The sequence below is a fragment of the Pan troglodytes genome, chromosome 17, assembly GCF_028858775.2.
Source record: "Pan troglodytes isolate AG18354 chromosome 17, NHGRI_mPanTro3-v2.0_pri, whole genome shotgun sequence".
NCBI classification, from domain to species: domain Eukaryota; kingdom Metazoa; phylum Chordata; class Mammalia; order Primates; family Hominidae; genus Pan; species Pan troglodytes.
The window spans coordinates 28,109,540-28,127,775 of record NC_072415.2 but is presented as its reverse complement, the minus strand read 5'-3'; the positions used below and the strand labels follow the sequence as shown (position 1 = coordinate 28,127,775).

General features: G+C 36.5%; 1 protein-coding gene and 1 pseudogene across 10 annotated transcripts in view; both read left to right on the top strand.

Moving 5' to 3' along the window:
• The window catches only part of SMCHD1 (structural maintenance of chromosomes flexible hinge domain containing 1), a 147,859-nt gene that overhangs the window by 112,939 nt on the left and 16,684 nt on the right, over positions 1–18,236 (top strand). For 6 of the 10 annotated variants that reach the window (XM_512045.8, XM_016933404.4, XM_063795541.1 and 3 more), the window contains 8 exons: positions 995–1,121; positions 1,290–1,409; positions 2,824–2,909; positions 3,542–3,664; positions 7,025–7,215; positions 9,100–9,209; positions 9,464–9,534; positions 15,758–15,929. In XM_512045.8, coding sequence (XP_512045.2) covers positions 995–1,121; positions 1,290–1,409; positions 2,824–2,909; positions 3,542–3,664; positions 7,025–7,215; positions 9,100–9,209; positions 9,464–9,534; positions 15,758–15,929 — 1,000 coding nt within the window. Of the gene's footprint in view, positions 1–994; positions 1,122–1,289; positions 1,410–2,823; positions 2,910–3,541; positions 3,665–7,024; positions 7,216–9,099; positions 9,210–9,463; positions 9,535–15,757; positions 15,930–18,236 lie in introns of those variants that run through there. The other 4 variants (XR_010151859.1, XR_010151858.1, XM_054671726.2 and 1 more) reach the window with 3 other exon arrangements.
• LOC112206310 (small nucleolar RNA U13) lies at positions 6,140–6,257 on the top strand (annotated as a pseudogene).

Below are 18,236 nucleotides of genomic sequence, written 5' to 3'. Positions count from 1 at the left end.
TATAGTGTACTATGCATAAATTTTAAATTGGCATCTATACGTTCACATGAATTGATCAAATCGAGTGCTGAAAGCAAGTTGCTAAAGTATATGTTACTTATTTTTAAAATGCAAACAGTATTTTTTAAATACATGTTTGCATTTATGTAAGTCTGTTGAAAACCACATTCAGAAACTGATTGGCAGTCGGTTTAATGGTGGGCTTGTATTCTATATTCTTTGGGAAAAAGTCTGTGAGCTGTAATTTATAATTTTATTTCATGGATTGACCTACAGTGCCATATCGATTTAGATTTTTTAAAAATACTACTTTTCTGTAAATTGTATTGTTATAGTCTAAACAAAAACAGCTACTATCGTTTCCCTTAGAACTGTGAAAAAATCATTTCAGATAAAAATATATTTGTGTCATTTACTAGTTATATGTTATGGTCTTAAAGTATATCAAAAGGTTTTTTATCCATTAATGAGAAAGACACAATTTAAAAAATCTTTAGAGCTTTTCAAAATCTCTTGTTCTGTCACCTGGGACTTTGATGGGTCTATTTCCATGTTAACAGCTGTAACTTAAACTCAGCATTGGGCTTTGTGATTGTTTTTATAACTTTCACACTATCAGCTCTTTCATGCTGCTTTCAATTTAGAGGTTAGAATCAAGAAGATTTTACAGGTCAAAATTTTAAGTGGCCATCTATTTCTAATGTGAAGGAAATAACTTTTTCTTGAAATTTTTTATCATACATAATTTTCACATAAGCTGTTTATTGATACGATCATTTGGCTTTCAAACCAATACCAGAAGGTAAAAAGTTGTATGTCTTGGGTAGTGGTGGTGGTGATAATGGTTTAATGGAATCTTAAGGATCAGCCTATGCCTTTGGCCTTTAAAATTAACCACTTACTTGAAAACAGCATAATGAGTTATGTAACATTTATATGTTGTAAATTTTCTTTTTAAATCTTGTTTTCCCCTATTGTTTGTTTATATGTACAGAGTCTGGTGCTGGCAGAAAGTAGTCCTGGAAGGGATAGTACTGAATATTTTATTGTATTTGAGCCCCGGCTACCACTTTTATCAAGAACCTTAGAACCATATATCCTACCGTTCATGTTTTACAATGGTAAGTTTCTAGGAAATAAATGGTTAAACTCCATTGTTAGTGATACTTTAGATAACCTTGTTTTGCTTTCCATTAACTTGGTGTTTATTAGCTATCTAACCACTTTATGACGTATTTTAGAAAAGTCAGTTTTTAAATTATTTAAATTATCTCAATTTTTTTTCTTAGATGTTAAGAAGCAGCAACAAATGGCAGCACTTACAAAAGAAAAGGACCAATTATCTCAGTCTATTGTTATGTATAAAAGTTTATTTGAAGCCAGCCAACAGCTTCTTAATGAAATGAAATGTAAGTCATTTTGTATTCAAGACAAAAATTATGCTTTGGGGAATGATGAGGCAGGTGAGATCGTGATACACAAACAATCTTCCACTTTCCTAAATTACAAGTAAAATGCAGAATGTTTCAGAAAGGTGGTAATGATGGTTGATACTGTCATTGAGAATTCTTAAGATGAAGTATTTCTTATTTTAAATAAATTTGTATCCTGCTTAAAAGAAATCAACACGTTCTGTTAGGAATCTGGACCTGTGGAAAATTTAAGGCTTTCTACATAATAATAATGTTTATATTTAGCTCTAGCTTCTGGCAAAAGATACTGGATAATAATATCACCAAGGGAGTGATGTGTAATGTAATTTTTCATTTGGGTAATGAGCTGTTTGTATTTTACTTCAAACATCTGCAGTTTGTCATACTATGGAGGTATCTGGGGCAGCACACACTGATACTGAAATATGTAAATTATTCTTGAGTCAATTCACAGAAAGTTTGCTGCAGTTTTGTTTTGTTTTTTGTTTTTTGTTTTTTTTTGAGACACAGTCTCTGTCACCCAGGCTGGAGTGCAGTGGCACAATCTCACTCACTGCACCCTCTGCCTCCCAAGTTCAAGTGATTCTCGTGCCTCAGCCTCCCAAGTAGCTAGGATTACAGGCACATGCCACCACGCCTGGCTGATTTTTGTATTTTTAGTAGAGACGGGGTTTCACCATGTTGGCCAGGCTAGTCTCAAACTTCTTACCTCAAGTGATCTGCCCACCTTGGCCCCCACAAAGTGCTAGGATTACAGGTGTTAGCCACCACACCCAGCCTACATTTGCTGCAATTCTTAATAATGTTTCATATAATTGAAAGACAAGACATTTTCTGAGTTGTGCTCTATCATCTCTTCCCTTTTCATTTGTCATATTTTTTTGCTAAGGTTTTTGGCCTTGTGTTATTTTGATCAAGTTAACCAAGAAATATTTACCGCTTGCCTCAAAGTACTCACTTTTGTGTATGCCTGCACAAGATCAAGGATATTTAGAATATAATAGGAGCTAAATCTAGTAGTGAGATAATGTCATTTGTGTAGCACTAAAAATTGTTTTTATAAAGTCTTTGATAACAGCCTTGTGCAATTATGTATAAATTATGTATACTCGTGGATTAAGATTAAGTAACTTATCCAAGATTACTAGGAGTTTGCAGTATATCATATCTCCCTTTAGTTGCATTAATTTTGTTTTCTCATTTTTGTATATCAGAATTGAGCCTTAAGATGTATAGTTTAATTTTGAATTTCTGAAATGGTCACCTATCAGTTTTCATTTTAGCAACAGACATTAAAAGGAAAAAACAAAAGGAACTTTAAAATATTTTTCAAAAACTATGATTTGGGGGCTATCAGAAATTGATGCAAATTTTTTGTTTTTTATTTTAGGTCAAGTTGAAGAAGGAAGATTAAAAGAGGCCCAATTGCGAAATGAACTAAAAATACATAATATTGACATTCCTACAACACAACAGGTACAGCTTCCAACTATACGTGCAAGATTTTTTATTAAAGTCTATTCTACAATTTTCTCAATTATTCAGTTTTTATTAGGAATTCTGAGTTTTGTTGTTTTAGGGTACAAAGACGTGCATTATAGTCACTAGACATTAAAAATGACTAACAAAATGATAGAGTGCTCTATTCAAAGAAATTGCAATTTGTATTTTTAATGTAATGACACCAATAAATGCAGTTAATAATACATCAGTTCAAGTACTGCATTGAAAAGGCTGCATAACCACTACATGTGGTGGTAAACAAAATAAGAGAAAATAAAAAGCAATCTAGATTTTTAAAATTTATATTCTTTTATATGTGTAACTCAGTTTCAAGAGAAGTCCTATTATAGGTAGTGTATTTCTTGGCTAAGATTTTTTTAAATTCAGTGAAGTGGGAACTTTATATTACTATAACCATGGTTTTTAAAATTGTGTTTTCTTTGTGTGTGTGTGTATTTTCTGATAGTTTTTTTTTTTAATAATGCCTACTTACCAACTTTATATTCTTTAGTTATCTAAATTGTTAATTTTTCTCCACTGTCATTATGGGCTGCCTGGTTCAAGAGTAATTGGTCTTGTAGTTAATTTTTCTTTATAAATTATAGGTGCCACACATTGAAGCACTTCTGAAAAGAAAGCTATCAGAACAAGAAGAACTGAAGAAAAAACCTAGAAGATCGTGTACTCTTCCAAACTATACTAAAGGCAGTGGAGATGTTTTGGGAAAGGTTTGTGTTTATTAAGCCTTTTGAAAGGCAGTACGTTTTATTATCTTGTTTGTTTAAAACGGGTCTTCTAAAAGTGACAAAAAAGTGTCAGGTTCTTTGTAATTTACTTCTTTCCAGTAAAGTACCTGCTCTCATTATTGCAATAGGGATTTGGCAGAGTTTAAAACTGAAATCTGTAATGTTACTATTGAGGGCTGTGGCAAAAGTTGTTAACATCTATTAGTTCAAGGCTTGTTGTTTACTTAGAGATGCTTTCATGTCATGCAGCTCTGTTTTTGGAGGGGGAGACAGTCTGTCACCCAGGCTGGAGTACGATGGTAAGACTGTGGCTCGCTGCTCCCTCCACCTGCTGGGCTCAAGTGATCCTTCTGCCTCAGCCCCCCAAGTAGCTGTGACTACAGGCATGTGCCACCATGCCCAGCTGAAACTGAGGTCAAGTAACTTGCTCAGAGTTGCACAGATAGCAAGTGGCAGAGCCAGGGGTGAAACCCCAAGTAGTCTGACTCTGGAGTCTTTGGTTATTGCCTTTGCATGTATATTCTACTTTTATAACCACCATATGAACTATTATTTGTAGTATTTCTCATTTATACATAAAGAAATTGAAATTCAGGGAGCTCAAATAACTTGTTAAAATATAGTTAAAGGCAGAGCTTAGATGTGACTCAAGGTCTCTCTGACTCTAAAGTCTGTGATAGTTTTTTTATATGCCCTATAACTTCACAAATATACTGTCCACTGAAAATAGGGGGTAACGTGTAGCAATATGTATGACCAAAACCGTGTTACGTTATTACCCAAACCGCAGATCTGCAAACTGAAAAATTGAATTTTAATTCAAGTTAAATATAAATTTATGTATTAGGAAACAAGTTGCTAATATACAATGTTTTAAAATATTATTCCAATTTTTAGAAAAAAGCAGTTCTTTGATCCTAAGCATATAAATATATGGCTTCCACATTTTAATAGTTCATCCAATACAAAATTCTTGGACAATATGTGAGATTTTTACCAACATATAAATTTTAGCAAGAGAAATGTATTTTAAAGTCTCCTTTTTAAATATTTCCCATTGCATGTCTTGAAAATCTGGGGGAAATCTTTGAAATTTCGTTTTACATAGTTTCTCTTTTGTCCCCTCAGAAATACAAACCCTACCCTAACCAGTAGGAGAAAACTTTACAGTCCCTCCATGTCATCCTTAGTCTTTTCCCTTGCTTCCTTAAAAAATACTCTTCCTGGCATTTATTATAAAACTAGAATGGTCCGGGCGCGGTGGCTCACACCTGTAATCCCAACATTTTGGGAGGCCAAGACGGGCGCATTACCTGAGGTCAGGAGTTTGAGACCAGCCTGGCCAACCTGGTGAAACCCCGTCTCTAATAAAACATACAAAAAATAGCCAGACGTGGTGGCATGTGCCTGTAATCACAGCTACTCGGGAGGCTGAGGCAGAAGAATTGTTTGAACCTGGGAGGCGGAGGTTGCAGTGAGCCGAGATCATGCCACTGCACTCCAGCCTGAGCGACAGAGCGAGACTCTGTCTCAAAAAAATAAAAAAACCCTAGAATAAATAATCGTAGAAATACAGTAGGAAGAAGGGGAGACTTTTTTCCCCCAAACTTCAAAATGTATTTATTTTTAACATCGTGAATAGCTCAAGTAACTTAGATATTTTACACATTTCTTCCTCAATTCCAAATATCTTGAAATCCCATCTCTAAATGAGGAAGATGTAGTAGCAGTTTTAAGATTTTTTTTTCAGTTAAACATATTATAGTTATACTTAACATGCCCTTCTAAATAGGTTTTATGACAGTATCATGGTATTTCTTTTACAAAACACATCTAAATGTCACAAGTAAGCCATTTCTTCTGCTTACATTTCATTTGCCTCTACTAATTCTTTCTCCATTGGCTAGAACATCGTTTTCATTTTCGTTTACATGTACTAGTTTTTTTGCATGTTCATTTTCTTACCTTTCTTCCACTAACTTCTAGAGAATTAGAATATAAGGGTAGATGTTAGGATGTGTTTTGTTTTTTGGCTTTTTTTGAGACAGGATCTCACTCCTGTCGCCCAGGCTGGAATGCAGTGGTGCATCTCGGCTCAGTGCAGCCTGGACTTTCTGAGCTCAGGTCATCCTCCCACCTCAGCACCCAAGTAGCTGGGACTACAGTTTCGTGCCACCATGGCCCCCTAATTTTTTGTATTTTTAGTGGAGATGGGGCTTCGTGATGTTGCCCAAGCTGGTCTCAAATTCCTGGGCTCAAGCACTCTGCCTGCCTGAACTCCGAAAGTGCTAGTAATACAGTCTTGGGTCACCATGTCCAGCCTGATGTTTCTAAAAGTGACACACAATGTTCTTATTGCTAGAGTAGGTTTGTGCTACCAGATCAAGTAAGATTAAAGGGTAGACACCACCATCCTAGCACAATGAACTAGGCTTTGATACTGGCCACAGTAGTCCAATCTTGGTGGACTTGACTTTGAACAAGAATGCTTGTTGATGATTGGGTGTTCACGCACATGCGTGAGATATGCCACCCTTGAACCTTGTTACACTGTTGGCACATTACCTGTCTGACCTGAGGGAAAGAAAAAGAATACTTGTGACTGAAGCAAGGATTTGTAATTATTTATTTATTCTAAGCTCCAAAGCATTGTTCCTAGAAACAGAAGCAAAAGGAACAATTTTTTTTTTTTTTTTTTTTTTTGGAGACAGGGTCTTGCTCTGTCAGACTGTAGTGCAGTGGCACAATCTCGGCTCACTGCAGCCTCTACCTCCTGGGCTCAAGTTATCCTCCTTCCTCAGCCTCCTGAGCAGCAGAAGAAACAATTCTTATTTGTGATGTTTAGATTTGTTTTCTGAAAGGAATACTATAATATTGGAGTAAAGTATTTACTTAGAAGGGAAGGGCTTATTAACTGTATTTATGTTTAATTGAACTGCATTATTTTATGTGTATATTATTTAAGTGTACTTTATGATATTCTACCAATAAGACAGATCCCATTTATAGTGTTAAAATGTGAAAAAAGTATATATTACTAGCTAATAAAATTTCTAATTATTTCATCCCTGAACGGTCTGAGAAAAGAAGGAAAAAATCCTAATATTTTTATTTGCTCATTTGCAACTTTACTGGAGTTTAATCTTTAGAAAAAGAAATTTTAATTTAATATCAGAATACAATGTTTAATATATTCAAGTTAAGTTTTTAACAACTTGACAGTTTATTTTTAATTCATGTGTTTCAGAGAAGTTTTTGTTACCTAGGCTTGGGCTTTTAACATAATATCAAATTTTTATATATGGATTTTATATTTTTTTACTTTATGAAAATGGGTTATAGATTGCACATCTAGCACAAATTGAAGATGATAGAGCTGCGATGGTTATTTCTTGGCATCTGGCAAGTGACATGGACTGTGTAGTCACCCTAACCACTGACGCTGCACGTCGTATCTATGATGAAACCCAAGGTCGTCAGCAGGTGTTGCCCCTTGATTCTATTTACAAGAAGACTCTTCCAGACTGGAAAAGGTTAGAAAAAAGTGAAAGTAATTTTTTTTCTGAAATATGTTTTCTGTTTTTTATCAAAGCCTTGAATTTAAAAATGATTTCTCTAAAAGATACCTAAAACAGAGAATTGACTTGAATTATCTACGTTATTTTTGTCTTCATCACAAATGGGCATTTTTCACTGCATATGCTGGCTATGTTTTATTTGCCAATTAAATATTATTTGTATATGTAATGTATACACAAAAACATACATTACATGTATATGTAACGTATACACACAAAGACATAAAAACACACAAAGACATAAATTTTTTTTTTTTAATTTTTAAATTTTTATTTTTTGAGATGCAGTCTCTCCCTGTCAGCCAGACTAGGCGTGATCACAACTCAGTGCAGCCTCAACGTCCCTGGATTCAAACTACCTTCCCACCTCAGCTTCCCAAGTAGCTGGGACTACAGGTGCATGCCAGCATGCCCAGCTAAATTTTTTTTTTTTTTAATTGCTATATTGCCCAGACTGGTCTCAAACTTTTGGGCTCAAGCAGTCCTCCCACCTCAGCCTCCCATACTGCTAGGATTACAGGTATGAGTCACTGCACCCAGCGCCTTTTTTATATTTTATGTGTACCCTGATTAGGCCTACTTTTTAAAATGTACCTAAAGACAGGAAGGAAATACTAACAAAAAGTAAATAAAAATGTATAGCAGAGTATTGATTAGTCAGTATTTTCTCAGATTACTAAACAAAGCTTTTCACGGCCTGTAATTGCATAGGAATGGGGACTTGAAGGAGAATGGTGTCTCATTAGGAGTCTACTATGTCAGTAAACTTGTTATTTCATCTTATAAATCTAAAAATAGATTGAGGAAACAGCTGTATGTTGAACTCAGATCTATCAGATTCTAAAATCTGCCACCCTGCAACTAGTCAGTACTCAAAGGAACAGCATGGGAAATCCTGACGGGTCATAGTTACTATGTTGATAAGGGTAATACTTTTTCTTTTCTTAAGAGAACGGTTTTCACTTGCCCAGGCTGGAGTGCAGTGGCTACTCACAGGCACAGTCATAGCTCACTGTAGCATCAAACTTGTGGGCTCAAGTGATCCTCCTCCCTCAACCTCGCAAGTAACTGGGACTAGAGGCATGCACCCCCCCCCCCATACCCTAATACTTTTTGTGAGAAGAATTTTTTTCTCCAGGAGGGCTTCTTTATCTCTGTAATCCCTGGAGACTAAGTTAAGGATCGTTGATTTAGGGAAAGTATGGATTTGACATTTAGGGCTAACGTTTGTTCTAGAAACGAGTTATCCTCTCTGTTTCTGGTATTCTCCCTCTTACTGGGATTGAATTAACTAGAGCTCCTCTCCACCTATGTTGAAGGGAAAGTCTCTGACACCCCAATCAACTACCATCTCTGAAATTCCATTGTTATCATCTACTGGCTTCAATTGCTCTTCCTATTGTGTGGGAAGGACAGGAAGACAGGGGACATAGAGCTGCCTTCCTCATATGTGTCTCAGTCTTGGGCCTTGCCCCTTCCCCTAGTCATTCTGTGACCACTCTTCACATGAACAGTTATGTCATTCATACTATCATTTGGAACCAGCTTTAGAGGCTACTTTTTTTCTTTCCTTGTCAAATGAAACTGTTATTTATTGTTAATACAAACTAATAGAGGGTAGTAGTACAGATAAAACCAGGTAGATTTTTTATATGGTCAATATTGTTTCCATTTCTAAGGGCATAATAGCTGATCATTTAGAAGTATCACTTGTGGTGGATTGGGAATTGATTGTATGATCAAAATGATGTGCAATATATTCATGTTTTCCATATTGTCTTTTTTTAAATTTAAAAAGTCATGTGCTTTAATATCTTTTTAAAATTTCTTTTTATTTAGACCTCTACCTCATTTCCGAAATGGAAAATTGTATTTTAAACCCATTGGAGATCCAGTCTTTGCTCGAGACTTGTTAACATTTCCAGATAATGTAGAACATTGTGAAACAGGTAAAAGACATTATGGTGACTTTACTTTTGTACAGATGTTAAATTTGTGACACAAATCTATAAATTACTGACAATGAAAATTTATATTCTTATTTTGCTTATCAGTCATAGTTTTATCAGTATTTTTTAGAGTACAAATAAAATTAGAACGAATACTAGCACTCTTTCAAAGAAAGACTTGCAATGTGCATTATATTTTAATATGGCCAATGAAAATATCATAATTTTCAAAATTCATTTATTGACTTTTTTAGTATTTGGTATGCTGTTAGGAGACACCATTATTTTGGATAATCTGGATGCGGCCAATCATTATAGAAAAGAGGTATGTATTTGATTTCTTTTTAAATTTGTAGACTTCAGTTTTAATGTGTATCATGTCCATTTGATGATACATATACAAACGACTAGCCTTTTCAAAACCAATTTAAATTCTGCAAATTGATAAGCAACATAAAACTAGGCAAAATGTAGGAATGAATGGACCAGGATGCAAATTTAAATAGATGTGTTTTGGGGCTACGAAATTGTCTAAGACTGAAAACAGTGTCTGTTAGGATTGGAAAAAAGTACTGTCAGGTAATTTTGGTGTAAAATGTAATTTGCTGTAGCCCTTTGTATTGGTTTTCTAGGGCAGCCATTAACTGATGTGAGTAATAGAAATATTACTGTCCCACAACAGACTGGGTGGCTTAAATAATAGAAATTTATTGTATCACAGTTCTGGAAGCTGGAGATCCAAATTCACAGTTTCAGGAGGGTTGGTTACCTCTAAAGACTGTGAATGAAGGATCTCTTCCAGGCCTCTCCCTGCCTTGTAGATGAGGACTCTCTTCCCCCTGTCTCTTCACATCTGTGTGTGACTGTGTTCAAATTTCCCCCTTGTTGTAAGGATACCAGTCATATTGGATTAGGGCCCACCGCAGTGACCTCATATTAACTTGATTATCTCAGTAAAGACCCTATCTCCAAATAATGTCACATTCTGAGGGACTGGGGGTTACGGACTTTAACATGGATTTGTTGGGGGCTGGTCCCAAACAAAGGTAATGAGTTATCTCAATTGATTGTTCACCATCAGCTACAGATCTAACTCTGTTTTATTCTTTCCTCCCCTTCTTACTAGTCTACTTGACTGGTCTTGTAAAAAGTAAATAAATAAAAGATTATAGTGGAGCACAGTTTAGCCCATAGCACCTTTGCAGGGGAGTTTGGTAAAATAAATATTTCAGTTATTTACTGCTGCTATATATATAACACTCTAAATTGTAAGTTTAAACAACAACATATTAGTCCTCTTTGTAGATTTCTCCAAGTGATGTTGGCTAGTTGAACTGGGGTGGTGGCAGCTCTAAAATGCCTGCCTTATGTAGCTGGCAACTGGTACCTGTTGTCATCTGGCATCAGCTGGTATTAGCCAGGGTTCTTTTGGGGATGTCTGCTAGGGTTATTGTTCTCACCCATGAGGGTGAGATAGAGTAGGGTAATGCCATTTAGAGTTTTAGAAGCCCTTTTGTCTAGCTAAGAGGATCCAGGAGGGCAGTAGTTTAAATCTTTCAGAGGTCTTAACAAAGGAACATCCTTGACTTGATTTTAACCCTAAAGCCACATGTTATAGGCAGTACCCTGGATTGATCTAAGCCAGTATCTGTAAATAGTGTATTCTAGAATCATGGGGACTATAGGGATCATCTAGGATGATCTAGGACGAGTGAGAATAGATGAGAGACCTTAAGCTGAGAACAAATAATGGAGAGCTGGACATGTGATGCATGCCTGTAGTTCCAGCTACTTGGGAAGCTGAGGGAGGTTTGCTTGAACCCAAGAGTTCAAGGCTATAGGCTGTCATGTGCTCTGATCATGCCTATGAATAGCCACTGCACTCCAGCCTAGGCAATATAATGCGATTCTGTCTAAAAAAATAAAAATTGTTAAAGAGGTGGGGGATTTGTCCCAAGTCACACTTTACTAATTTATGGCAGAGCTAGAACTAAACTGGTATGAGTAATTTTTCTTTGGGCCTTGTTAAGAAGCAATAATAGGGCACCGGGTACAGTGGTTCCTGCCTGTAATCCCAGCATTTTGAGAGGCCAAGGTAGGCGGATCATTTGAGGTCAGAAGTTCGAGACTAGCCTGGCCAACATGGTGAAATCCCATCTCTACTAAAAATACAAAAATTAGCCAGGCGTGGTGGCAGGCACCTGTAATCCCAGGTACTTAGGAGGCTGAGGCAGGAGAATCACTTGATCCTGGGAGGTGGAGGTTGCAGTGAGCTGAGATCATGCCACTGCACTCCAGTCCGGGTGACAGAGCAAGACTCTATCTAAAAAAAAAAAAAAAAAAAGGCAATAATAAATTCATCTTAGTTTAGGAAAACTAAATTACTGGGATTTTGAGCATTATATAGCTAATTGGAAAATGGTATTTGGCATCTTCTTGAACGTTTCCTTGTAAACCTAATATTAAGTATAATACACTGTACCAGAAACTGGCTGTGGGTGGGAGAGCTACTATATTCTGGTAGTGATTAGCATTTTTATATATCCCAAATTATGAAATAGAAACATACCCATTAAATGTTATGATAACATGGAATCAGTTTGGAGACGGTGAGAAGCTTGCTAGTAAGGATTGAACTAACTAATAGGATGGTAACTGGAAGACTCCTGTTCAATGAGATATTTGGATACTTACTATGTATGAGACACAGTGGTGTGCTATTATGTGTTGAACTAGCTCTCTGAGGAGGCATGTGGAAGTCCCTGATTTGTAGCTTTTGCCAATTTCTATGGTGTAAGTACTTGTATCATGGATGATTTCCAGCAGTCTGTATGAAGTCCTTCATGCCTATATGAATGTGGTGTTCAGGAGACCTGGCTTTCGTGACCCAGTACAAGCTGGTTCCAGCGTATCACTAGGCACAGTGCACTGAGGGTTATACAATGATGAATTAGACAAACCAGATAGCCTTTGGAAACTCCAGCTGAGATTAGCTAAAATGCTATTTCAGATATGTATCTTAATGAACTGGCAAGAAAGTCAGGATTCTAAGTGGAAGTGGGAACCTGGAGAGACAAACAGAACACTAATGCCGGATTTTTGCAGTGAGAACGTTTGCCAAACTAATTGAACTTAAGCATTGATTTTTCACTCCCTCGAGGGGCTTTAGGATAGGAGACAAAACCCAGCGCTCTAAACAACATGGGGAGTCTGATAACTGGGGACACCCCCTCTGTGGGGGGAAACCTTAGTATAAGGGTAAACAAACATATAAACCTGCCACCTTCATCTCAACTCCAGCTGCTTCAGGGAACTACCAGAAAAGTCTCTCTCTTGAACTTTGGCACTAAGCGGAAAAGTAAAAAAGTTAAACATTTTTCTAGAGAATTCATCAACATAACAATTGACTCTCATATCTGTTTGCAATGTGTATTCATACTACTTGGATGTTCTGAAAACCTTCACGGTAAACATTTGGTTTCATGTGCTGGACTAGTAGTATCCTTAGATACCTGATTGAAGCAAACAAATGTTTTCTGGAGGAATTTCACCGTTGTTTTTGAATGGAAATAATTTCCACATTGAAAATGAGAGCAAATATTTTTAAAGTGTTAATATTTGATTAATATAGTTCAAAAAATGAAAGTGTTGAAAATGAGAAAAGAACAAGTTAAATTGAAAAATATCTATATTAATAGTTGATTAATATAGTTCAAAAAATGAAAGTGTTGAAAATAAGAAAAGAATAAGTCAACTTGAAAAAATCAAATAGAGCTTCTAAAAATCAAAAGATACAATAGAAATTAAATACTAACTGAACAGGTTTAACATCTTAAGAATTTGTGAATTAAAAAGAGGGTCAGAAAAAAATATTCAGACTGCAACCCAGAGAGAAAGAGAAAATGGAATGTAAGACAAAGAAGTTGAAGAGACATGGAGGGTAGAATGAGAGAGCATCTAACCAAAATGTAATCAGAGTATCAAGAGGAGAGTGTTTATAAAAGGATTATAGGCAATATTTGAAGAACTGATGGCTGAAAATATCTTAAAACTGATGAAAGATACCAATACTAGTTTTGCAAAAATGTTATAGCACATACGTGACAAAAAAGGAATAGAATTTGTTCTTCATAATTGATAATAGCACATATTGATTTCCTTGCTTCCAAGTTTCTAAATGAAGTCATATGTAACTTTGCCAATCAAATGTTATTTTAAAACTCTTCTAAGAAAAAGCTCTTATGACATTCCTTGGTAACACTGTTGGGTTTCAGAGTTGTAATATTGTTCATTCCAGAATTTGCAGAATTTGCAAACACCATGATAACTTTTTTTGTCCTAATAGTGTACTTAGTGAGGTAGAATCAAGGTTGAGGGAGAATTGAGAAACTGTCTGTGAAAGTAGTATTTCCAGAATCATTATAAAAGGAGAGCCAAACTGCTGTCCTTCTACCATAACTCTTCCCTCATGTTGCTTCTTAACAAGATAATAGAAAATCTATACATTTTAGTGTATTTATTTAAGATCATATTAGGCTGAGCATGATGGCTCATGCCTGTAATCTCAGCACTTTGAGAGGCCAAGGCAGGAATATCACTTGAAGGCAAGAGTTCGAGACCAGCCTGGGCAACATAGTGAGACGCCAACTCTACAAAGTTTAAAAAAAAAAAAGTAACCGGGCATGGTGGCCTACACCTGTAGTCCCAGCTATTCAGGTGGCTCAGTTGGGATAATTGCTTGAGCCCAGAAGTTGGAAGCTGTAGTGAGCCATGGTCATGCCACTGCACTCCAGCCTGGGCAACAGAGCGAGACCACAACTCAAAAAAAAAAAAAAAAAAAAGATATTAAATCCTTAGAAACATTGATTGCCTGAATCTTGATAAGTGGATAGCACATGAAGCCAGTTTGTATTTTTGTTGTTGTTGTTCACCACTAGAAAACATATAAACCCAAACCAAAACTAAGAAATTAAGTTGTGGTTATTTCTTGTAAAAACAAATGATTTTTGAATTTGTAAATACTGGCTTTACCAAAGAATTCACCACAGGATTTCTTCAAATAATCATCTTAATTACATTTACTTTATCTTGTATTTATATAATTCAGAGACTATTTAGCCCCAATATTAGATTGGACTACGTTTTTATACTTGTTAAAAATTACAGTGTTCTTCTTCATTCATTAATATATGTATACTATTTCATTGTATGGATGTGCCGTAATTTACTTGTATAACTTGTTGAGACATGTAAGTTTACTACTTTTCATTATTAAAACAATGTTTCCGTATACATCGTTCACATCTGTTACTATTTTTTCCTGATTAGATTCTTAGAATTGCTGAATCGTGCAGAATGTTAAACTTTTAAACACTTGTCCCATTTCCTTTGAGAAGGGCTGTCCCAGGGCATATCAGTACAAGAAGGCCTTTTTCCATAGCCCCCCACCAAAGTTGTGTGTGTGTGTGTGTGTGTGTGTGTGTGTGTGTGTGTGTGTGCATTTTAACATATTGAGTAGTAAAAATATCTTATTTGAATTCCACGTCTCTGGTTACCAATGAAGTTTAACTTTTATTTTTTAATATTTTCTGAACCTTTTTTGCAAGAACATTCTTCTAGATCATGACGTACTAAATCCAGTATTTTTCCTTTATTCTGACTTCTCTGAAGAATTTCTTTTTTTTTTTTTTTCTGAGACAGAGTCTCCTGTTGCCCAGGCTGGAGTGCAGTGGTGTGATCTCAGCTCACTGCAACCTCCGCCTCCTGGATTCAAGCGATTCTCCTGCCTCAGCCTCCTGAGTAGCTGGGATTACAGGCACGTGCCACCATGCCCAGCTAATTTTTGTGTTTTTAGTAGAGATGAGGTTTCAACATGTTGGTCAGGCTGGTCTCAAACTCCTGACCTCGTGATCTGCCCACCTCGGCCTCCCAAAGTGCTGGGATTACAGGTGTGAGCCACCACACCTGACATAAGAATTTAATTCTTAATTAACCCTTCATCTTTTCCCATCCATGACTTCAGTTTTTCTACATTATTTCAGTTCCCCTAACTCTCAAATTATCACCTCTTTATCTTCCCATACCTAAAACCATAGTATTATCTTTGGAAGAGTCAGTCTAGTGCTTTCCAGTCTGTATTTTCTTCAATGTAATATTCTCCTTTTGCTATCCTTTGGTCATCTAAAAAACTTAAATCTAACAGAGGAAACTGGGTTGGTGATGCTACCTTGATACTTAACTGCCATGGGTTCCAAAGCACAGAACTCTCTGGCCTGTCCTCTTCCTTCCACTTATCAATCCATCATTTACTTTTTTCACTTGCGTTGTCACTGTTCTAGTTTAGGCTGATATTTGAAAAGTTGTCTAATTCATCTCTCTGCCTCTGGATTTTTCCCTCCAGTTTATCTTACATATTGCTAGTTACTAAGTTTTTGAAAATACTACTGTGATCCTGTCATTTCTAATCTCAGAAACTTTAAATGATTTCTCCTTTTTTGGAGCAGTTGAAATAAGTTGCTCACTACTTACTATTCACTTATTTACAATAGGTTGTTAAAATTACACACTGTCCTACACTGCTGACCAGAGACGGAGATCGAATTCGAAGTAATGGAAAGTTTGGGGGCCTTCAGAATAAAGCTCCTCCAATGGATAAACTTCGGGGAATGGTATTTGGAGCTCCAGTTCCAAAACAGTGTCTGATCTTAGGGGAACAAATAGGTAAGTTGAATAAGTACTTAAATAGCAATTTCTAATTTAATTTTACTCTTATTTTTCTAAGAGCTTATGTTTTGAGAATCTAACATGAAAAATTAACAAATGTAAGTAAGTAACAAATGTAAGTAAGATGTTTTTGTCTACTACTTTCAGCTTTTTTATATCAGGTAGTTTAGAGTTTTGTAAATAGTAGCTTTATCCCTTGTATTTTCATTCTTATATGTAGTGCATGCCTGTGTTCCCAGCTACTCAGGAGGCTAAGACAAGAGTGTCACTTGAGCCCAGGAGTTTGAGGTCAGCCTGGGCAACATAGCAAGACTCCATCTCTTAAAAAAAAAAAAGAAGAAATTTCTGTCATTATTGAATAAGTCAGTATTTTATTACATAATCATAATACTTATTTCTATCTTGAAATTTGTAACTATCTAGAACAATTAAGGCTTATTAGAAAGTGTATGACATGTGATCTCCTGCCCCTTTTTCCCTTCCACAGGCTGTGTCCCTTTGCATCTAATTAGCCAATATAATTGTCTCTGCACGTCTGTGCTCTGAAGTGCATATACTTACCAGGAAGTCTCCTTACCATCCATTAGCTTAGAGCCTATTTGCTCTTAATTTATATAATTAATTCTGATACACTCAACTCTACTTTCCTAACACAGAGCAGTTTGTTGTTAACTTTCTTTTAATTGAAAAATACATGTAACATAAAATTTACCATCTTAACCATTTTTAAGAGTACAGTTTGGCCGGGCTCGATGGCTCACGCCTGTAATCCCAGCACTTTGGGAGGCCGAGGCAGGCGGATCATGAGGTCAGGAGATCGAGCCCATCCTGGCTAACACAGTGAAACCCTGTCTCTACTAAAAATACAAAAAAAAATTAGCTGGGCGTGGTGGCACGCACCTGTAGTCCCAGCTACTTGGGAGACTGAGGTAGGAGAATCGTTTGAACCCAGGAGGTGGAGGTTACAGTGAGCTGAGATTGCACCACTGCACTCCAGCCTGGGCAACAGAGACTCTGTCTCAAAAAAAAAAAAAAGGACAGTTCATTGGTGTTAAGTGCATTCACATTGTTGTTCATTCTATCTCCAGAACTGTTTTCGGTATGCACAGTTGAAACTTTGTATAAACTCTCCATTGTCCATTCCCTGACAACCATTATACTTCTTTCTGTCTCTCTGAATGTGACTTCTAGATACTTCATATAAGTAGAATCATACAGAGTTTGTCCTTTTGTGACTGGCTAATTTCACTTGGCTTAATGTCCTCAGGTCTGTCCATGTTGTAATAAGTGTTAGAATGTCCTTCCTTTGTAAGGCTGAATAATATATATTTCACTGTATCTATTTGCAACGCTTTGTTTACTTTTATTTACCTTTTTCTTATTTTTTATTTTTTATTTTTTTGAGATAGTCTCACTGTCACCTAGGCTGGAGTGCAGTGGCACAATCTCAGCTCACTGCAACCTCGGCCTCCCGGGATCAAGCAATGTTTGTGCCTCAGCCACCCAAGTTGCTGGGATTACAGACATGCGCCACCACACCTGGCAAACTTTTGTATCTTTAGTAGAGATGGGGTTTGAACTCCTGGCCTTAAGTGATCCACCTTCCTTGGCCTCCCAAAGTGCTGGAATTACAGGCATGAGGCACCGTGTCTGGCCACTTTGTTTGCTTTTATTAAAGTAAAATACACATAGAAAAATGTGCATATTTCGTGAACATTCAGCTTGATGGATCTTCACAACATGAACACTGCACTTGTATTAAAAAATAGAACATTAGGCTGGGCTTGGTGGCTCACACCTGTAATCCCAGCACTTTGGGAGGCCAAGGCAGGTGGATCACCTGAGATCAGGAGTTCAAGACTAGCCCGGCCAACATGGTAAAACCCCATCTTTACTAAAAATACAAAAATTAGCTGGGTGTGGTGGTGGGTGCCTGTTGTCCCAGCTACTCACGAAGCTCAGGCAGGACCGTCACTTGAGCCTGGGAGGCAGAGGTTGCAGTGAGCCGAGACTGTGCCATTGCACTCCAGTCTGGGTGACAAGAGCAAAACTTCATATAAAAAAAAGAAAAAGAAACACCAGTACTGTAGAAGATTTCTTTTTGGCTCCTCCACTCCCTACCACCACTCCATACTCAAAGGATAACAACTTTCTTGACTTATAGTAGCATAGATTAATTTTGCCCATTTTAGTACTTTATATACTTGGTATTGTGCGGTGCGTACTTTTTTATATGTCTAGTTTTGTTCAACACTATGCATGTAGTTCATTTTCATTGCAGGATAATACTTCATTGTGTGAATG